Consider the following 23343-nt stretch of genomic DNA (forward strand, 5'->3'; position numbering starts at 1 on the left):
GCACCTTTTTATCTGGTTGACCTAATTGTACCCTATGCTCCGTCTAGAAACCTACGCTCACAACACGCCGGTCTTTTGACTATCCCGAGAGCCAGAAAGAAGTATGCGGGCTCTAGAGCCTTTTCCATTCGGGCCCCAACGTTGTGGAATGCTCTACCTGTTAATATTAGAGCTGCTACCTCAGTAGAAATGTTCAAGTCCCGACTTAAGACTCATTTCTATACTTTAGCGTTTAGTTAAAAATATTCCCTGCCTGTTTTGACTGCCGCTCCTTCTCTCTCCCATACAGCTTTTTCCCATACCCCCCCGAGGCTGTTTGGAAGTTGCCTTGACGGAACTGGACATCTGACGTGGCCTACCTTGTGGAGGCGCTGCAGCAGAGGGATGGTGACCATCTCAAGACCCGCGGCTGCCAAACTGTCCTAATGGCATTACATCTTGGACCTGGACTATTATACTCTCTGTTTATATTTAACTGTCACACGTTAACCTCTCGACATCCATTGCAGCTTGGTCATCCTAGAAGAGGGATTCCCCCATCTGCGGCCCCTTCTCAAGGTTTCTTTTTCCCTAATGGGTTTTGAGTTTTTCCTTGCCCTGATGGGGGTTCAGATCAGGGGATGTCGTTTGTCGTCTATCGTCTATCATCTACTGTTGCCTGCTTGTTAAGCCCTTTGAGGCTCTTTTGTGATTAAGGGCTATATAAATAAACTTGACTTGACTTGACTTGATTTCCTGGTTCCTGCAAAAACGGTCTGTTTTAATGTATTTCACCCACGGCCCGCCTCCAGGCACACCCACTCCGCTGTGGTTGGTCACGCTCTTTCCTGCGTAGAAACACTTCCGGTTTGTGCCGCTAATTTCATAGGAGTTGAATAAATCGCCATGTTTCTTTTTAAAATGTCGGCTTTTGACATGAAGCCATATGTGTTGGATCCTGAATCCGATCTGGAAGTAGAGACTGGACAGTCCAAAGTTCCTCAAGAAAAGAAGTTACTTCAAGACGTCTCTCAATGGTAAGTAGCTTTAGCATTTTAGCATTAGGTTTTTTGGGGAACGGGTATTAGCGCTTTTGCTACATGACTTACACAAAATAAACACAGTTAGGACACTGATAAATTGTTACTTACTGCTTGCTCAGTCCGCACAACCAAGTAACGTTGGAAGGTTTGTCGGCCAGTCCAGCTGCATACTGGCCCATGTGAAATGCCGTTGACAGATCAAAATTGATTTCTTTGGCTGGTAGGGAATCAGGAACTCCAACCACTTGTGCCTGATGGTGGCCTCTTTAGGAATTGTAAACTAATGTGGTTTTGCTAGCAAGTAAACAGAGGAGCAGAGCTCTGAGGCGGTTGAGGGGCTTTCCCGGCTTTCAGACACGCCCATATAAGGATGTCCGCCCCTCTGTGACATCACAAAGGGGCAGTTTTACCACGTCTTTTGAAACCGAGGGTTTTGACCCATCCCAAACTTCGTTCAGGGTTCACTCCCAAATGTGCAAACCTCATTATCTGAAACTTTGGCATCATTTAACACGAGAATACAACATTCTCACTACATTTATAGGTCAAAAAAGTGGAAAAAGTACAATATAATATACAATATAGTGAGATTTCACACATTGACCATGTTAATATTAACATGACGACCACTGACATGTTGCTCATTGATATGTTGAGCCTTGACACAATGACGATTTACATGATGACTATTGACATGGCAACCATTAACATGCTGACCAATGCTGGCCAATCTTTTCAAACCTCCAGCCCCCAGTACAGGGGGCAGCATGGATGTGTTTGTGGTGCTATATTCACTGCTAATCGGTGTTTGCATGGATATACACATGCTATACATCTGCATAACTGGACAAACAAAAAATTAATGCAACAAACTGTACACTGTTTCAAAGCTAACATGTAACCTTTCCAAACGGTACAAGTAGTACTGCTAAAACTCACTGAATAAGCAGCTTTGTTAACTAGTACCCAGTAACTATCATAAAACTTTAAATTTGTATTTATTTTGGATATGTCTTTTTGACAAGGGTGTATCCCACCTCTATATATAGAAAATGATGGATGGGCCTCTCAAGCCTGGGCTTTAAGAGCTTGACACTTAATGTTATTAATGTTAGCAAATAGCATTCACTACAGAACATTTATCATGACTTTGCAGCATTTTGCTACAAATTGAGGTCTTTATCTCACGAGTCATCCTCATAAGATTAATGACTTCATACACTTAAACAGAAAGTTCCATCCACATCACCATGAAGACTTGGAGGAGCTTGTTGACATGACAGCAACTCTTGGCGGAGCACGTAATGAGATCCATGGAGGGTGATCAAATCTTATAAAGGTCTACTCCAATACTTCACTACGTGCCTTGTGGAGCTGACGAATAAGATCAGCTATCTGTACATGAATCAATGTGATCTTTATTGTCAGACGCTTTGACAGTCTGTTAGTCTGTTTTCATCTGGGACTAACTTCATGGATGCTGAGTTCAATAGAACATATATAACTCTTGGTGGCTATGTAGGAGTGGACAAATACGGATATCTTTATTTTGTTATCTTGTTGGCATTATATCTTCTCATCCTCTGTACTAATTTAACCATCATATATGTCATCTGTATTCACAGGAACCTTCATGAGCCTATGTACATTTTCATTGCAGCTTTGTCGGTCAACTCTATTTTGTTCAGCACCGCTATCTACCCCAAAATTTTCATTGATGTCTTATCCCAAAGACAGATCATTTCTCATTCAGCTTGTATGTTTCAATATTTTATGTTCTATTCTTTAGGCACGTCAGATTTCTTACTGCTGTCAGCCATGGCTTATGACAGGTATGTGTCTATCTGCAAACCTCTGCAATATCCAACTATCATGGGAAGAATAACTGTTACTGTTCTCTTGGCCTTGGCCTGGTTTATACCTGCATTTGAGCTTACAATAGCAATTGTAATTAATTCTAAACAAAAGGTGTGCGACTTTACAATAGGAGGAATCTTTTGCAACAATAAAATGTTGAAGCTTTACTGTGTACAATCAACATTTCTTAATTTTTATGGTTTGTTTATCATGCTAAATGCTGTTGCCGTTCCTGTGATTTTTATCATTTTCACGTACATTAAGATATTTATCATAACTTATCACAGTTGTGTAGAAGTCAGGAAAAAAGCTGCAGAGACATGTTTACCTCATCTGATGGTTTTAATCTGCTTCTCTTGTTTAGGTGTATATGATGTCATTACAGCTCGGTCAGAGACAGATCTTCCAAAAAGTGTACATTTAATCATGAGTTTACAAATAGTTGTTTATAATCCTCTTTTCAATCCAATCCTATATGGGGTGAAAATGAAAGAAATTAAGAAACACATCATGAGATTGTTGTGTAAACAAAAACATATGATCCATTGATAGCATGGAAGTATTTCTTTCTTGACATTCGTATATGGTGTTTACAGCGTATATTTGGAAGAACAAAACTGAGAACCATCATCATTCATCTTGATTTTTTTGCTTCATTTTTTCTGCATTTATTTATGCAATATACAGTGTTTCTGTCACTTTTTACTCCTGTATTGAGTTATATGTATTTTATTTTAGATGTATGTATATTGACATATAATCTCTTAATTTCTTTGTGATTCTTAATTTCAATATATGTAGTGTAATAATAATATAATGTATATATTATCAATCTATTTTTATATATGTAGGTATGTAATATAACCCTTCATCATTGCATATTATTTTCTGTCACGATTAGAAGTGAACAGCCAGCACTTGCTGAGTTATGGAGAAAGAGTTGGATTAAAGAAGCTATGTTTCCTCTTTCTCTTCTTTGGACATGTTTCACTGTGCAGCTATAAACATGTAATCTAACCTTGTGGTTTACGGTAATGGTTAAATTTATATACAGGTTACATTGGAATACACATAGTATAATTCACAATTGCATGTGTCTAAAAAGCAGTAGGAAAAAGCAAATCAAGCATGATTAAAACAAATAAAATCATTAAGATAGTATGCACCAAACCTGCTGGCTCCTAAGAGACAAAACGATGATATGACTGACAAGAAGACTCTTGGTGCTGAACCAATGCACAGAGCAAATGCTCTTTCGTTTATCATGTGATTAATCCATTTAATGTGTGTTTTGACTATGGCATAACATTTAAAACACTTGCCGCTGATAGTCTTACTGGACTCTCAATTTTTCTTGATTCAAAATCATGTGATCCCACTGGGGACTCCTGATCACCTCAATGACCTCATTGTTTTGGGAGTTCAGATTGAAAATCATGTCAGCGACCGCAACCTATATGTGTGACCTCCAATGACCTCCATGCCCAGACAGCCTGGGATGATATCTTCTCCACTTCTCGTCTCCTGCTGAGGTTCCTATGCAACTCGGAGGAGGTCATCTCACATCTGTGGAATGCATCAGATGAAAAAAATCTTTGTCTCTCCTGCGGTGACTCCACTAACCGTGGGTTCTATTTTCATGGCGCAGTGCAAAGTGGCGCAGGGTTGCGAAGCGTGGCACACCTCAATGGTAATTTCTTCCAGCAGCCAATTTGGTAATTTGGTAGACTGGGCTGTGCCGAAATGGGCATGGCGAAGCACCAGCGGCAGGTGTCCCAATTTACAGCGTGGCAAAGTAAAAATTCTGCGACAAAACAGCGCACCGCCAGCTCCAACCTGGTCTATTCTTGGTGCAGGAAAAGCGCACCCTGCGCAGTGGTAAATTCCTGACTTTTCAGAGTGTCAGACACATTTTAATGCAATAAACAATCCCAGCAAACACTATGTAATGTAACCATATGAACAAGCATGTACATTTTTGCATTGGTTGTCCCACCACATCTGATGTCAGATCAAAAACACATAATGGGATCTCAACCTGACGGCAGGTGAAAGTATGATGCCAACTAATGAGATTACAATTTTCCGCCATCCCCAAACAGCTATGGCGTTTGATACGAAGTATGTATTCTCATCAGCTTATCTCATCCCATGAATCTCATGGAATTTCTCAACTGGTCTTAAGATTTTGATCAGGAGTTTCATTCATTCATTTTCTACCGCTTATCCTCACGAGGGTCACGGGGGGTGCTGGAGCCTATCCCAGCTGTCTTCGGGCGAGAGGCGGGGTACACCCTGGACTGGTCGCCAACCAATCACAAGGCACATATAGACAAACAACCATTCACACTCACATTCATACCTATGGACAATTTGGAGTCACCAATTAACCTAGCATGTTTTTGGAATGTGGGAGGAAACTGGAGTATCCAGAGAAAACCCACGCATGCACGGGGAGAACATGCAAACTCCACACAGAGATGGCCAAGGGTGGAATTGAACCCTCGTCTCCTAGCTGATCAGGAGTTTATTACGCAAAATAGTGGTGTCATCCCTCAGTGGATTCAAACTTAAGCAAAGCTCACTGTCTATCTTTGGGGTAGCCATCTAAATATGAACGTATGCCAGAGTAGTAGTAGTATTAATGACCAATGACCCACCTCCCTTTTGGCATAATGGTCTGATGATTGTAACCACCCAAAAGATCACAGAACGCCTCCTCAACTTGAAGGCCAATTGCAGGCAATCTTCAACCTGTGAGCCATCCTTATAAGGTGGATGGCTACTTTCTCTTCTCAGCATTGACTGCTCATAGAAAGTTCCATCCACATCACCATGAAGACTCGAATAGGCTTGCTGACATGACAGCAATTCTTGGTGGAGTACTTAATGAGATGCACGGAGTGTGGTTTTGTCAAAAACGTGGTCTTAATCCAACATCTTAGTCTGTGTATTGTGGAGATGAACTGTAAGACGCTTTGACACAGTCTGCTAGTCTTTTTCATCTGGGACTAACTTCATGGATGCTGAGTTCAATAGAACATATATAACTCTTGGTGGCTATGTAGGAGTGGACAAATACGGATATCTTTATTTTGTTATCTTGTTGGCATTATATCTCCTCATCCTCTGTACTAATTTAACCATCATATATGTCATCTGTATTCACAGGAACCTTCATGAGCCTATGTACATTTTCATTGCAGCTTTGTCGGTCAACTCTGTTTTGTTTAGCACTACTATCTACCCCAAACTTTTCATTGATGTCTTATCCCAAAGACAGATCATTTCTCATTCAGCTTGTATGTTTCAATATTTTATGTTCTATTCTTTAAGCACGTCAGATATCTTACTGCTGTCAGCCATGGCTTATGACAGGTATGTGTCTATCTGCAAACCTCTGCAATATTCAACTATCATGGGAAGAATAACTGTTACTGTTCTCTTGACTGTGGCCTGGTTAATACCTGCAGTCAAGGTTGCCGTAGCGATTGTAGTGAATTCTAAACAAAAACTCTGTGACTTTACAACAGATGGATTTTTTTGCAACAATAAGGTTTATAGGCTCTACTGTGTACAATCAACATTTCTTAATCTTTATGGTTTGATTTCCATGCTAAATGTTGTTGCTGTTCCTGCGATTTTGATTATTTTCACATATATAAAGATATTTATCATAACTTATCACAGTTGTTTTGAAGTCAGGAAAAAAGCTACAGAGACATGTTTACCTCATCTGATGGTTTTAATGTGCTGGTTTTTTTTGTGTGTATTTGATGTCATTTCAGCTCGATTGGAGTCAGATCTTCCAAAAAGTGTACATGTAATCATGAGTTTACAAGTCGTTGTGTACGGTCCTCTGTTCAATCCAATCATATATGGAGTGAAAATGAAAGAAATCTCAAAACACATCAAGAGATTGTTGTGTCATCTCTCGACCAAAAGCATATGATCTTTTTTTTTTCCATGTAATTTTTAGGAAAGGTAATATATTAGCATATGATGTTTACAAGAAAACTGAGAATTGTATTCAGCGATTTTCATTTAATACGTTATTGCTTTGTTTTCTTGCATTTACTTTTACAATATACAATGTTTCTATTTATTTATACTTCTCTTTGAATGTATTACCAATGTTCATATTATATTTATGTATGTACTTTCATACTCTTTTCTCCCTTCATCGCTGCATAAGTCATCTATGTGTTGTCACACATTCTCTATTCTTTCCCTGTTAGAAATATATTCACACATAGGAAGTTAACAAATCAGTAGTAATTGTTAGGATATAGAAAAGGAGTAGCATTAAATAAGCATTGTTTATTCCTTCTCCTGTTTGGGTATGTGTAATAGTGTAATATAAATAGCGTAATTATGTTTGAAACAAATAAAAGCATTAATATTACCAATGATGCATGGATATGGAAAGTAAAATGTTGTGATTGTTGACATCTTCTGCACCTCAATAAACTATCCTGACATGTACTTTTGTGTTTTTATTGTAATATCTGTGACTTGACAGATATGATATGCTGAGGCAGATTATTCCAAAGTTTGGGGGCTGCAACAGCAAAGGCACCATCCCCCTTGAGCTTCCGCTTTGTTTTAGGCTCTCTCAGGAGCAGCTGATCAGCTGACCTGAGACCGGGACGGAGTGTAAAAATGGTGAAGCTCAGAGATGTACGGCAGGCAAGACCGCTGAGGGATTTGAAAGCAAATAAAAGAATTTTGAAATGAATCCAAAAACGTACCTCCAGGTACTCCGGTTTCCTCCCACATTCCAAAAACATGCTAGGTTAATTAGCGACTCCAAATTGTCCATAGGTATGAATGTGAGTGTGAATGGTTGTTTGTCTATATGTGCCCTGTGATTGGCTGGCGACCAGTCCAGGGTGTACCCCGCCTCTCGCCCGAAGACAGCTGGGATAGGCTCCAGCACCCTTGCGACCCTAATGATGATAAGCAGTATAGAAAATGGATGGATTAAAGTACTTCCACACCACTGATATGGCTTTGTTTACTTTCCGACCTGCTGCAAAAACACAGCCTCAAACCTCAGATCTCCAATCCATAAAAAAGCAATCTGTATTGAGACATCTTCATCCACAAGGGGTTCTTCTGTCTGAGGCTCGTCATTCATTTAGTTAGTCATACCATTGTCCAAAGTACCTTCACTCCCATGCACGGGGACATGACGTTACAACATGACACCAATTTAATGCCACGGACCTCGAAACCACGACTGTGAACAGTGTGGCCTTCCAAAGGGATCCTTTGGTCTCCCGAGCAACAAAATCATTTCTTGCTGACTGTTGTTTATCATTCTGGCTGCTTGTGGACACATGAATTTGGGGACTTACACATTCTTGGAAAACATGGTTCCATAGGTATTTCAGACAATACGTCATTCTAATGATACTTCCTAAGGGGCCATCCATAATTTTCAACATTTTCACGAGCGTACAAACCGTACTCTTTTGAGCAACCCCCCCCCCCCAAAAAAAGAGTACAATCCCAAATGAAAAATGTTGATAGGTCCATGACCAACTGACCCAATACAGCCAGGAAATTCGAACATATCCAATCCAATAGTGTTTTCTGGCTGTATTTTGGGACTCTGGTCAATCAGTCACTACCCATCAACATTGTATATCAAATGCCTCTTTTTTGTACAGTAAACCTTGGATATATCGGACTCGGATATATCGGAAATTCGCTCACAACGGACAGATAAAAAAGAACCGATTTTTCTGTAATGCATTTCCAATAAAATTCATTGCATATATCGGATTTTTTATAACGGATTTCGCCCATTTCGGACAAAATCTCCAGTCCCGTTCCAATTTCCCTCGCATAGTATATCGGATGGCCGCATCGTGGCCTTTGATCCATCTTTGATCCATGTTCACAGCCAAAGCTGAAGATTATAACATCTTTGTATGAATTACAGACATGTACAGTGCATCCGGAAAGTATTCACAGCGCTTCACTTTTTCTACATTTTGTCATGTTACAGCCTCATTCCAAACTGAATTAAATTCATCTCTTACCTCAAAATTCTACACAAAATACTCCATTATGACAATGTGAAAAAAGGTTTTTTTGAGATGTTTTGAATTTATTAAAAATAGAAAACAAAAAAATCACCTTTACATAAGTATTCACAGCCTTTGCCATGAAGCTCAAAATTGAGCTCAGGTGCATCTTTTTTCCACTGATCATCCTTGAGATCTTTCTACAGCTTAACTGGAGTCCACCTGCAGTAAATTCAGTTGATTGGACATGATTTGGAAATATAATAACTGTCTATATAAGGTCCCACAGTTGACTGTGCATGTCAGAGCACAAACACCAAGCATGAAGTCAAAAGAACTGTCTGTAGACCTGCGAGACAGGATTGTCTTGAGGCACAAATCTGGGGAAGGATACAGAAAAATTTCTGCTGCTTTGAAGGTCCCAATGAGCACAGTGGCCTCCATTATTCGTAAATGGAAGACGTTTGGAACCACCAGGACTCTTCCTAGAGCTGGCCGGCCTTCTAACTGAGCGATCGGGGAAGAAGGGCCTTAGTCAGGGAGGTGACCAAGGCCCCGATGGTCACTCTGTCAGAGCTCCAGCGTTCCTCTGTGGAGAGAGGAGAGCCTTCCAGAAGGACAACCATCTCTGCAGCAATCCACCAATCAGGCCTGTATGGTAGAGTGGCCAGACGAAAGCCACTCCTTAGTAAAAGGAACATGGCAGCCCGTCTGGAATTTGCCAAAAAGCACCTGAATGACTCTCAGACCATGAGAAACAAAATTCTCTGGTCTGATGAGACAAAGATTGAACTCTTTGGTGTGAATGCCAGGCGCCATGTTTGGAGGAAACCAGGCACTGCTCATCACCAGGCCAATACCATCCCTACAGTGAAGCATGGTGGTGGCAGCATCATGCTGTGGGGATGTTTTTCAGCAGCAGGAACTGGCAGACTAGTCAGGATAGAAGGAAAATGAATGCAGCAATATATACGTAGAGATATCCTGGATGAAAACCTGCTCCAGAGCGCTCTTGACCTCAGTAGACTGGTCATGTACCTTGACCATATAGACAGTAGACATTAGCACACAGCCAAGATCTCAAAAGATTGGCTTCAGAACCACTCCGTGAATGTCCTGGAGTGGCCCAGCCAGAGTCCAGACTTGAATCCGATCGAACATCTCTGGAGAGATCTGAAAATGGCTGTGCACAGACGTCTCCCATCCAACCTGATGGAGCTTGAGACTTATTGCAAAGAAGAATGGGCAAAACTGCCTAAAGATAGGTGTGCTAAACTTGTGGGATCATATTCAAAAAGACTTGAGGCTGTAATTGCTGCCAAAGGTGGATCATATTAAGCAAAGTATTAAGCAAAGGCTGTGAATACTTATGTAAATGTGATTTTTTTGTTTTCTATTTTTAATAAATTCAAAACATGTCAAAAAAACCTTTTTTCACATTGTCATAATGGAGTATTTTGTGTAGAATTTTGAGGTAAGAGATTAATTTAATACAGTTTGGAATGAGGCTGTAACATGACAAAATGTAGAAAAAGTGAAGCGCTGTGAATACTTTCCGGATGCACTGTACATGAGAATGTACAACGAAAAAAAAAAAATCTCAAATCTGTAGAAATGCCTTCTTGTTGTTTATAGAGTAAGTGCAAACGATAATGACGTCACATGCTATTGAAATGTATGGGAACTTGCCGACTTGTCAATAGCATGTGACGTCATTATCGTTTGCGTTTACGTTTATCGTTTGGTTTCTAAACCTCCCTAATAGCAACAAGAAGGCATTTCTACAGATTTGAGATTTTTTTTTATTTCGTTGTACATACTCATGTACATGTCTGTAATTCATACAAAGATGTTATAATCTTCAGCTTTGGCTGTGAACATGGATCAAAGAAAGTTCCCCCATGGCATTGCGCGTCCGTGTAATGAATGTGGCGGACATTTTCCGGTATACGCATATAACGGATTTCGCTTATATCGGACAAAACCAGTGGAACAATTGAATCCGATATATCCGAGGTTTACTGTATTTTTCTTTCAAGAAAATACAAAGGTATTACAAATTTGGTCTTTTTGTATTGTTCTTTCTATCAAATGATACATGTAGAAACGTCCTGATGCAACAACTGTTTTCCACAGGATTTTTTAATCAAGGGAATACTTCTTGTATACACACATGATTACTCAAGGAGCAGAAGAGTTGCCCCTGGTTTCCAAAAGCCTGAGGAGATAAAATCTTCTTTGAAATGATGGACACAACCCTTGAACTCAACTCAATGCGAAGTATGCAATAAAGATGCCACAACTGTTTTGAAAAGGCTTAACAATCACACCTATAGTCAAGTCAGGAAGTGAAAATCACATTGATTGTTACTGCACTGTCCACAAAGTCAAATTCACCACCACAGAGTCATTCAGAAAATGGCAATCACAGCCAGGTCCATGCCCAAATGTAGAAAATAAACACAGAGCTGGCGAATAGATTCAGGATGGTCGGTTTAGTTTTGATCTTCTCCATTTTCGCAACGGCACTTCGGAACAAATCCGCCCTGCTCGATTCCTTCGATTTGGAACCTTTCCAAGCCGCCTGGCCAGCCGCTACAGCGTCCTTCCGCTTTCTTTCCGAATGCACAAAGCAGTAAACATTGATGTATTGTTGTATGGCAGTAATTCTCTTTTTGATGAACGAAAATAGGTAATCGGAATCACCGGGGTCTGCCATTGTCTGATTGTTGTGTTGGAATGCGAAGCATGCAGAGCTACGTGGAGTATTGCGTGGACTGGTACGCTCTCGTGCGAGCATGCGACGACAGGGGACCAGTCTATTTGAGCTAAAATTTGACTGCGTCCCGCGGTTCGAACATACAGACATCGACATTTTCTGGTTTTCAAAAAAGCGTACGTTGATGTCTTAACCCCTCCCCCCCTCGTACGGTTTGTACGCTCGTGAAAATGTTGAAAATTATGGATGGCCCCTAAGGGAACTATATCAACAGTCCAGTTGCAATCAATTCATAGCCCTGCGAATACAATGACCTACATGAATGACAATATGCACAGCCAAATGATTTGCAACCTGGAAGCAATCTGACAAACTGGATTTCAACCAGTTTAAGGCGGTTCTATTAATGACAATAGCATGTAAGGCTGCACAAAGAATGCTTTAGAATGTTGGATATTAGTCTGTCATTGGCTAAGACATCAACATGAATCAAGATGAGTTTTTGTAAGAAGAGCTTTTGTGACATCCTCTTTAAAATGACAGTCAGCAGGGAATTACATTAGTGGACATTGAGAATGGATGGTCTGATGATTGTAACCACCCTAAAGATGACAGAACGCCTCCTCAACTTGGAGGCCAATTGCAGACAGTCTCCATCCTGTGAGCCATCCTTATAAGGTGGATGGCTACTTACTCTTCTCAGCATTGACTGCTCATATGACAATGACGGCAACTCTTGGTGGAACACTCAACAAGATCCACGGAGGATGAACCAGTCTCTAATGTTTGCATTGTGGAGACGAAGAGTCACATCAGCTGTTTGTGAGATCTTCATTTCATGCTTTGACACAGTCTGCTAGTCTTTTTCATCTGGGACTAACTTCATGGATGCTGAGTTCAATAGAACATATATAACTCTTGGTGGCTATGTAGGAGTGGACAAATACGGATATCTTTATTTTGTTATCTTGTTGGCATTATATCTCCTCATCCTCTGTACTAATTTAACCATCATATATGTCATCTGTATTCACAGGAACCTTCATGAGCCTATGTACATTTTCATTGCAGCTTTGTCGGTCAACTCTATTTTGTTTAGCACTACTATCTACCCCAAACTTTTCATTGATGTCTTATCCCAAAGACAGATCATTTCTCATTCAGCTTGTATGTTTCAATATTTTATGGGTTATTCTATGGGTATTTCAGACTTCTTACTGCTGTCAGCCATGGCTTATGACAGGTATGTGTCTATCTGCAAACCTCTGCAATATCCAACTATCATGGGAAGAATAACTGTTACTGTTCTCTTGGCCTTGGCCTGGTTTATGCCTGCAAGCCAGCTTGGAGCGGCAGCTGTAATTAATTCTCAACAAAAACTCTGTGACTACACAATAAGAGGAATGTTTTGTAATAATAGAATACTTAAGCTTCACTGTGTACAATCAGCTGTTCTTAATGTTTATGGTTTGTTTATCATGCTAAATTTGATTGTCATTCCTGTGATTTTCATCCTTTTTACCTACATAAAAATATTTGTAATAACCTATCGCAGTTGTGTAGACATTAAGAAAAAAGCCGCAGAGACATGTTTACCTCATCTGATGGTTTTAATGTGCTTCTCTTGTTTCAGTATATTTGATATCATTACAGTGCGATTGGAGTCAAATATTCCAAAAAGTGTACATTCAGTAATGACGTTGCTGATATTTGTGTATAATCCTTTGTTCAATCCAATCATATATGGAGTGAAAATGAAAGGAATCTCAAAACACATCAAGGGATTGTTTCGTCATCTCATGACCAAAAACATATAATTACTCTTGTTAGCAGTGAAGTCTTTATTTCTCCATGTAATCCTTGGGAAAAGTCATTTACATCAGCATATCTGTACATAAATATGCTGAGAACCGTACTGTCTGATATAATTGATCCTGCATTGAATTTGTCTCTATTTTTAAATGAATTGTTGCTTATTGTATACCCTGCATTGATTTATTCACTATACTGTATTTGTGTGACTTTTTACTCCTATATTTATTGAAACTTTGTACTTATTTCCATGTGATTGTTATTCCTGTAATGCATTATAATTATCATTATTATTTTACTTACATTATTAATATTTAAACACAGGAAGAGAACACACTATCAGTACTTGCTGAGATATGGAGAAAAGGTAGAAATAAATAAGCTCTTTTTTTATATTATGTGACTGTAAACACGGGATGTACTTGAATGTAACTTTGTGAAGCATGTTTGAAACAAATAAAACCATGAACATTACAGTGGATAAATCATCATTGACAACTTCTATGTATGTACTTGTACTTTTGTGTCCGTAATGGAGTTAGCATGGAGAGTCATTAAGATTAACACCAAGCTAAACTAAACTAAATGTTTCACAGGGTACCTTGAACTACACACTGAGCTGGAATTGAGTGTAGCATCTTAAGCCAATCACACATCACGTGTTGTTCATGATGTGTTCTTGAGTGTTATTAGTGTGCCTCCATTCCGCCGCCAAAATATAATTCGTATAATAATATAATGTACCTGGGCCTTCAACAGGGACTTGAACACACAGGTTTTTTCTTGGCTGAGATTGTGGGGGTCTCATTCATTCATTTTCTACTGCTAATCCTCATGAAGGTCGCCAGTATGCTGGAGCCTATCCCAGCTGTCTTCAGGTGAGAGGCGGGGTTCACTTAACACTGTTTACATCAGGGCTCTTCAGGAAGCCCCTTTGATGTTGATAGCGCTTCTTCTTTCTCTTTGGGCTTTTCCCTTCAGGGGTCACCACAGCTAATCAATATCCTCCATCCAACCCTCTGTTCTCCATCTGTCTCTCTCATACCAACTACCCTCATGTCCTCCTTCACTACATCCATAAACCTCCTCTTTGGTCTTCCTCTACGCCTCCTACCTGGCAGCTCTAAACGCAGCATCCTTCTACCAATGTATTCATCATATCTCATCTGGACATGTCCCAACCATCTCAGTCTGGCCTCTCTGACTTTATCTAACATGTAATGTCCTTCTGATGTACTCCTTCCTGATCCTATCCATCCTGGTCACTCCCAATGAGAACCTCAGCATCCTCATCTCTGCTACCTCCAGTTCTGCTTCCTGTCTTGTCTTCAGTGGCACTGTCTCTAGGCCAAACAACATGGCTGGTCTCACCACAGTTTTGTATACCTTTCCTTTCATTTGAAGCTATCAAATATTTTAGTAATTCAGTATTTTACTGACTTTTTTCAATTAATCGAGAACAAACATATTTAAAACACAATAACAAATTCACAAGAAAAAATAAAATACAGAGTCACAGAGTTGGCTAACTGCAGCTAGGCTAGTAGCTACAGTAGCTACGGTCACTAGTAGCTAGTAGCTACAGTAGCTAGTAGCCTCCACAAAGAGGCTGAACAAGATGAGAGCCCACTCATCACCGATGAACCCTCTTTTCATCCAGCATGTGTCACAGAGAGAGCAGAGAGAAGAACAGACACGCATACATACACACACACACACACACACACACACACGGAAGACATGGGTTTCATTCATTCAAGAAGTCAGCCTCCTACTGACTGTTAAAAGCCAAGGAGAAGAGGTGGGTCTTAAAATGGGATTAAAACAGACAGATAGGAGGCCTGTCCGATATGCTGAGGCAGATTAGTCCAAAGTTTGGGGGCTGCAACAGCAAAGACACGATCACCCCTGAGCTTCCGCTTTGTTTTAGGCTCTCTCAGGAGCAGCTGATCAGCTGACCTGAGACCGGGACGGAGTGTAAAAATGGCAAAGCTCAGAGAGGTACGGTGGGCAAGACTGTTGAGAGATTTAAAAGCAAATAAAAGAATTTTGAAATGAACCCTTAAACGTACGACTGGGTACTCCGGTTTCCTCCCACATTCCAAAAACATGCTGGTGACTCCAAATAGTCCATAGGTATGAATGTGAGTGTGAATGGTTGTTTGTCTATATGTGCCCTGTGATTGGCTGGCGACCAGTCCAGGGTGTACCCCACCTCTCGCCGGAAGACAGCTGGGATAGGATGGGATAGAACACAAAACAAACTGTTTTCTAAACACAAAACATAGGACAAGAAAATATTTTTTTTATTAATAAACTTATTTGTGAACAATTTAACAAGATATGTTATTTAATAACATAAAATATTTAAAAAATGACATGCATTGACATGCAGTGACATATGTGTGTATGTGTTCACAATTGAAAAACAGTTTTTAAATGAAACTTTTAAAAAAATTCAAAGCAACATGGCCCAGGGTGAAAAAGCAATTGCCCCTCTATTAAAACATAACCTAAGATGACCTTGGGTCTTTGAGAGAAACATTATCCACAATCGCTTTTTCACAGGGAACCATGTCGGTTTGGATGTTTTTTCTCACTCAATAATAAAATATTTCATTAAAAAACTGCAGTTTGTATTCAGTTGTGTTGTCATTGACTCATATTTAAATGTGCTGAATGATCTGGAACATTAAAGTGTGGCAAACATGCAAAAAAACAACAGGAAATCAGGAAGGGGGCAAACACTATTCCACACTATTGTAAGTCAATGTAAAAAATATTTAATTACAAACATAAATTACAATTAACTGATTATAGAAAACAAGAGTGAAAGTCACAGAAACCTTGTTAGATTGTAGATTTTAAAAATAAATGATAAATTATATCAGACAGTGTGGTTTTCAGCATTCTTTTTTTTCTTCCATGTACGTATACCTTCTAAACCCCATATGCTCCCCATATGGAAAGGACTTTTTCCACTGCTATCAGGTGTGATCATATGCTTTTGGTCATGGTCTGACACAACAATCTCTTGATGTGCTTTGAGATTTCTTTCATTTTCACTCCATAGAGGATTGGATTGAACAGAGGACCGTACACAACTATTTGTAAACTCATGATTAAATTGACACTTTTTAGAAGATCTGAGTCCAATCGAGCTGAAATGGCATCAAATACAGACAAAAAAAGGCAGAAGATTAAAACCATCAGATGAGGTAAACATGTCTCTGTCGCCTTTTTCCTGACTTCTACACAACTGTGATAAGTTATGATAAATATCTTGATATAGGTAAAAAGGATGAAAATCACAGGAATAACAGCGGCATTGACAATGAAAATCAAACCGTAAACATTAAGAACTGTTGATTGTACACAGTAAAGCTTAAACAATTTATTGTTGCAAAAAATTCCATCTGTTGTAAAGTCACAGAGTTTCTGTTTAGAATTAATCGCAATCGCTACGGCAACCTCAAGTGCAGGTATAAACCAGGCCAAGGCCAAGAGAACAGTAACAGTTATTCTTCCCATGATAGTTGGATATTGCAGAGGTTTGCAGATAGACACATACCTGTCATAAGCCATGGCTGACAGCAAGAGGAAGTCTGAACCAGTTAAAGAATAAAACATAAAACTCTGAAACATACAAGCTGAATGAGAAATGATCTGTCTTTGGGATAAGACATCAATGAAAAGTTTGGGGTAGATAGTAGTGCTAAACAAAATAGAGTTGACCGACAAAGCTGCAATGAAAATGTACATAGGCTCATGAAGGTTCCTGTGAATACAGATGACATATATGATGGTTAAATTAGTACAGAGGATGAGGAGATATAATGCCAACAAGATAACAAAATAAAGATATCCGTATTTGTCCACTCCTACATAGCCACCAAGAGTTATATATGTTCCATTGAACTCAGCATCCATGAAGTTAGTCCCAGATGAAAAAGACTAGCAGGCTGTGTCAAAGCAAACAAGATTCTGACAATGAATGAAGATCACATTGATCCACATCCAGGTACCTGATGTTACCCTTCATCTCCACGATACAAATTATGAAGTATTCGAGTAGACATTTATAAGACTTGACCACCCTCCATGGATCTCATTAAGCATTCCACCAAGAGTTGCTGTCATGTCAACAAGCTCCTCCAAGTCTTCATGGTGATCGGCAATTGGCCTCCAAGTTGGGGAGGCGTTCTGTAATCTTTTGGGTGATTACAATCATTAGACCATTGTCAACATTCTCAATAGCCACGATGCAATTCTCTAATGAAACCTTCATAGAGGAGGAAGTTATATTGGAAACAGAGATGGCCAGACTGTTAGGAACCAAGGATTTGAGGCATGTGGCATAAACTTGGTGTCACACGATTTTAGGTACCAACTTTGGGACAGAGGTACAATACGATGTAACTCAAGTTATATTCACACTGCAGGTCAATTCCAATTTTTTGTTGATAGGTGTACTCTATTTCTGGGTGGGTTTCTTGGCCGTATATCACTTCCCCCTCTTTCTGGAGACTGGTTTCAGTGACAAAAAAATGTTTTAAAAAAAGGTAAATATTTCAACATTTCAGATTCCAACACCTTTTAATGTTGTCTTTAATGGTGAAAATAACTACATTAACATGTTTTAGTGTCATGAGCACTTTAAGAAACAGGTGCTTTGATTCAGCAGAAAACCAATGAAGGCCCATAGGAAGGACACAGTGGAAAGACTCTTAGCAGACATATTTCCATCCCGACTAGAGCCAATAATCTATCTATCTATACAATTAATGTACAAAAGTTTATTAAAATTACATTACTGGCTGTGGAGTGAACAATAATATGTAGCTTTGCATCTGGAAATACTAATTATCCATCATGATACTCGACCGTCGAGTGGTTAGCGCGCAGACCTCACAGCTAGGAGACCAGGGTTCAATTCCACCCTCGGCCATCTCTGTGTGGAGTTTGCATGTTCTCCCCGTGCATGTGTGGGTTTTCTCCGGGTACTCCGGTTTCCTCCCACATTCCAAAAACATGCTAGGTTAATTGGCGACTCCAAATTGTCCATAGGTATGAATGTGAGTGTGAATGGTTGTTTGTCTATATGTGCCCTGTGATTGGCTGGCGACCAGTCCAGGGTGTACCCCGCCTCTCGCCCAAAGACAGCTGGGATAGGCTCCAGCACCCCCCGCGACCCTCATGAGGAAAAGCGGTAGAAAATGAATGAATGAATGATATATCCAAGGGAGTAACTTTAGGTTAAATATCTGCCTGTATAAAAGCTTAGTTAATATTCAAATGATAACAGCCTGATTAAAAATGCCAAATTACGTCATAGAAGAATTTAAGGAAACACATGGTCAGGGTTGAACGTGTCACTGAGGCCTGAATATGTCAATTCGAGAACTTTCATTCATTCATTCATTCATTCATTTTCTACCGCTTTTTCCTCACAAGGGTCGCGGGGGTGATGGAGCCTATCCCAGCTGTCTTCGGGCGAGAGGCGCAGTACACCCTGGACTGGTCGCCAGCCAATCACAGATTTCGAGAACTTTTTATTTTTATTTTTTTGTTTTTCCAACTAACTTCCCCTTCCCTCCCCTGTTTACTAGCACACACACACACACACACACAAGTGATGTCATTTCATATGGATGCTGGTTGACCACAATTAAGGACGTAGCGGGGCGCACTGTGGCTAATTAGGAATGAGAGTGTCGTCAGGATACTGTAACAAGAGGTGAACAACAAGGCACACATCAAGGGGAATACACTGGAACAACTAATAATGAGCCAGTGGTCACAGTGAGATGGCCTGATGGGATGTTGTGTCTGACAAACAAGCACCCAAGCTCCCTTGATGACACCATCACCATCATGATGTTTGTTTTGGTAGCTCCTATTAAACTCCAGTCTGACATCAATACTGTACAACAAACCTCAACTTGATGTTTATTTCATTTTATTACCTTTCATGTTATGGTTTGAATCTGAATGTAAATCAAAGTTTTTGTAAAAAGTATTTAATATCATATAGTATTTAGTATCATATTAACTCTCTAACAAGATCTCAGTGTATAGACTGGTCATATATCTCATCTTGTTACATATTATCTAAATACTGTATTGTATATAACTGGGAAAAACTGTTGATTTTGTTAATACTTGGGTTGTTTATATTGTTTATTTTTCTATATTGTGTATTTTGTACGGCTTAACTGACTCTGTACTCTTGCTGCTGTGCAATACAAATTTCCCCACTGAGGGACGAATAAAGTCATATCTTAATCTTAATAATAATCAAAGAGGAGGAAAAAACAGAGTACAACAAAATACGCCAGTAACAGAAGGTCACTGGGAAGCTAAAAGTACAAACAAAAGAGTACAAAGTAGCAAATAAGGATTACAAATTTCCCCACTGAGGGACGAATAAAGGCATATCTTATCTTATTTAAAAAGTGGCTCAACTACTTACAGACAGTAGGCAGCAAAAATGAGAGTACAAGGCAGAAAGACAAAAGGTCAGCAGCAAAAAGGAAGTATGCGACATGCAGGCAGGGCAAGGCCATGACAAGGCAAATGATCTGACAAGGGAACAATGGAAGTGGAGTGGTATATGAAGGCCTAATGGCTGATGGACAACATGTGTGCAAATCAGGAGAACAAGGCAGGAGTCTGCTGCAGGACAGAACAGAGACAACAGGGGGCAGCAGACCAAAACAAGTGCAGGTCATGCACTTTGGAGAAATATCATATCACGGTAGCCTGAAAAGTCCAGTGACAAAACAACGCATGGCATTGGGCAGGGTGAAAAATATATACCTAATGTTAGCATAGCAATACTCTACCGTGAGAGATAATGACGCTAAATATTGGGGTGCTATTCTTACTGAGCAGTATTGACATATTAACTACTACATCCTACAGTTTATTTTCTAGGCCAAGGGAACAAAACAGAAGTGCTTTGTAATAATACGCTGCAGTGCGGCACAGCGCAGCGCACCCACGCATCCGTCCCTCGCACCACCGCATGTGGCAAAAAAGGAGGAGAGACAACATGAGAGGGTTTAACAATATTGGTCATATGTAAACATGTATGTATTTTTCTGTGAGCCAACATAAGTACTTGTTATAACTTTATATATCCTCTAGACCAGGGGTCTCAAACTCAATTTACCTGGGGGCCACTGGAGCTAGGGTCTGGGCAAGGCTGGGCCGCATCAGGTTTTCCAAAACAAAACAAAACACATTTATTAAAAACAGAAAAATATACAAACTTTTTCAGTGCTTTGGTTCCAATTTTCTACAATAAAAGCTCTGATAAAACATTCCACTGTTCTCAAATATCTTAATTCTTATTTTTCTGCACAAAATAAGATGAAAAATAAATAAACAAATCAAGAATGAAGAAAATCAATCAATCAGTAATAAATAAATAAATATAATAATAATAATAAAATGGCAAATAATAAAAACTTAAGAAACCACATAGTTGGTGGGTAGACAAATTATTTTTTTCAGATTAAAATTAACAAAGCATTATTAGAGCCCTGTAGACATGACAAAACACGACTATAGTCACATTTATACTTTTTTTATTTACAACATATTGCGCAACTGCAGGGTCTTGAGACACATGCTAACTCGCAAACTAGAGAGCTAGCGACCTAAACGGTAGCCTTCAAGTTATTTCCTTTAAACTTAAATAGCCAAAAACTTACCACTTCCACACGGATAGGGAGGATAACTATTAACAGTTATTTAACCTTTAACATGAACATTAATCAAACGTAATCATTTTTTCTGGGTACATGATACCATACAGCATCCATATCAAACTTGCGCGGGCCGCACTAACATTAAACTTTCATATCAAGGCGGGGGCCTCAAACTGGTGTCCTGCAGGCCACACTTGGTCCGCGGGCAGCGTGTTTGAGACCCCTGCTCTAGCCAGTTTTTATTTGAATATAGTAATACAGAGCTCAAATGTTAAAGAATGCAAGTCTCCCTTACTTGTGTCTACTTAAAAGAAAAGATTGCTGTGATAACATGACGGGGAAAGTATCCAATACACCTTCCCATGAGGAAGCAGACCAAATGGAACCGAGTCAGGATGTTTTATCAAGAGAAGCAAGCCAGTCGTAGAGGTTCAAAGGGGACCCCTGGAGATATCAAAGACTCCCCTTCTTTTGACCTGAGGGGTAGGGAACACCATCAAAGACAATTCTGAGGGGGGTGTCTCCCTTTTCAGGAAGTCCGCCTGAAATTCTTTTTGCTTCAATCAATCGATCACACTGTAAAACAAATGTAAGATGGTGAATCTGAAACTGAAAGATGCTTCGTGAGTTTTGTTTTTGTTTTGCTTTGGGTTTTTTTGTTGTTGTTTTTTTCTGAACTTTCAAGACCCACAGAATATTTGGGTTTATGAGTTTTAGGACTACATAAACTTTGTAAAAAAACTTTAGGCTCTCTTTCTTCATCAGAAAAAAAGTTTGCTTTTAGCCTTTTTGAGTCTTTAGAACATAGAGTGGTTTGAGCAACAACACCTGATATAGATTTTTTTTTCAAAACAGAGAAAATTTGTTTTTTGTGCAAATTCAAACAGAACGTTGACGTCCATATTTGCTGTTTTATTGACACCTCAAACATCTGAACAGTTGTTTACTTCTATGAAGCAACAAAAATAGATTTTGATGTCAAAATAAAAACTACATTTCTTCACAGATTTACAACATAACACAAAACATTCATCTATTTACAGATGGGTGCGTGTGTGTAAATTATAGATGTGTGTGTGTGTGTGTGTGCATGTGCAAACTATAGCTCAATAATACATTTTTGCTTGACAGATGTCAATAGTTACGTACAGAGCCACTCGTCCTCCACTTTTGTTATTCCTGTTTATATAGTTCATGTCATATCCTTCCAGCCCAGGATCCATGCCTTTCTTTGCATCAATCCAGGTTTCTGAGATTTCTTGAATTAACTAGTTTTTAACTAATTAATTAGTTGTAGTAATGGTCATAACCTATAATGGTATTGTATTTTTTTAATGTTTAAAAACAACACTCATTTTTAATATCTGCAAAGGAGTTTGGATCTGGATCTGACAAAGGCTGGGTTGGTTGAGCCACTTGGGTTAGTTGAGCCCCCCCCTTGTTTTTGCTGACACTCTTATCGGGAAACACTGCCAGTGGTTGTTGTTAAACTGGTGGCAACCATTTGTCCTTTTGTTATGAAACTGGTCTTATTTCCATATTAAGTGTTTTTATTTATTTATTTATTTTTGAAGATTTAGTTATATAATTGTATTTATTTATGCCATGTCATCATGTCATGCCATATTTAAACACAGGAAGTGAACACCGAATCAGTAATTGTTGTGATTTGGAGGGGGAGTGGAGTCCTCTGGAGAAACGCTTCTTTCTTTTGTCTCCTGGCCATCATGGCGAGGAGCATCTTTGATCACATCGATTCTAGAGATGCATAATTAGAAGAATGTATAATGTCTTCATCAAATCATTTTGGCTCTCCATGTGACTTCAAACAAACACAAAAGTACATGTCAGGATAGTTTATTGGGGTGCAGTTATTGGGAACAATCACAACATTTTGCATTCCATATCCCATAAATGGGATGGGCATAAGGATGAAGGAGGGGAAAATTGTTAAATTACATACATAAAAATACAAGTACTATTATTTCAAATAAAAATTTATAGCACTCTAAATAAACTCTCCAAATCGCAAGACAATTACTGACTTGCTGCGTTTAAATATGACCATTTCATACACACATACAACTATATAAGTAAATATTTAAAAATAAATACACATAACTTAAGACATGGATGAGGAAATGCATAACCAATCACATAATAGTGGTTGAATATCATTTTGG

At 39.2% G+C, this 23343-nt stretch overlaps 4 protein-coding genes across 4 annotated transcripts; 3 read left to right on the top strand and 1 right to left on the bottom strand.

Annotated features, from left to right (window-relative positions):
- Positions 1-2495: 2495 nt before the first annotated feature.
- On the top strand, positions 2496-3428 carry LOC131135969 (olfactory receptor 10J4-like). The gene has a single exon (XM_078795407.1). It carries the CDS (start codon positions 2496-2498, stop codon positions 3426-3428), a length of 933 nt encoding a protein of 310 aa, XP_078651533.1.
- Positions 3429-5898: 2470 nt separating this feature from the next.
- On the top strand, positions 5899-6831 carry LOC131135970 (olfactory receptor 11A1-like). The gene has a single exon (XM_058082407.2). The coding sequence runs from the start codon at positions 5899-5901 to the stop codon at positions 6829-6831; it is 933 nt and encodes a 310-aa protein (XP_057938390.2).
- Positions 6832-12327: 5496 nt separating this feature from the next.
- On the top strand, positions 12328-13450 carry LOC144901563 (olfactory receptor 6N2-like). Its single transcript, XM_078795408.1, has one exon. It carries the CDS (start codon positions 12518-12520, stop codon positions 13448-13450), a length of 933 nt encoding a protein of 310 aa, XP_078651534.1. The 5' UTR covers positions 12328-12517.
- A 2992-nt stretch (positions 13451-16442) lies between these two features.
- LOC131135971 (olfactory receptor 11A1-like) lies at positions 16443-17375 on the bottom strand. The gene has a single exon (XM_058082408.2). It carries the CDS (start codon positions 17373-17375, stop codon positions 16443-16445), a length of 933 nt encoding a protein of 310 aa, XP_057938391.2.
- Between the last annotated feature and the right edge of the window lie 5968 nt (positions 17376-23343).

Source organism: Doryrhamphus excisus, linkage group LG12, assembly GCF_037039965.1.
Source record: "Doryrhamphus excisus strain RoL-2023G ecotype Guam linkage group LG12, RoL_Dexc_Guam_v1.1, whole genome shotgun sequence".
Taxonomy (NCBI): Eukaryota; Metazoa; Chordata; class Actinopteri; order Syngnathiformes; family Syngnathidae; genus Doryrhamphus; species Doryrhamphus excisus.

Excerpts from the sequence above, each read along its gene's own strand:
- LOC144901563 (XM_078795408.1), top strand. The coding sequence starts at position 12,518 with ATGGATGCTGAGTTCAATAGAACATATATAACTCTTGGTGGCTATGTA.
- LOC131135970 (XM_058082407.2), top strand. The coding sequence starts at position 5,899 with ATGGATGCTGAGTTCAATAGAACATATATAACTCTTGGTGGCTATGTA.
- LOC131135969 (XM_078795407.1), top strand. The coding sequence starts at position 2,496 with ATGGATGCTGAGTTCAATAGAACATATATAACTCTTGGTGGCTATGTA.
- LOC131135971 (XM_058082408.2), bottom strand. The coding sequence starts at position 17,375 with ATGGATGCTGAGTTCAATGGAACATATATAACTCTTGGTGGCTATGTA.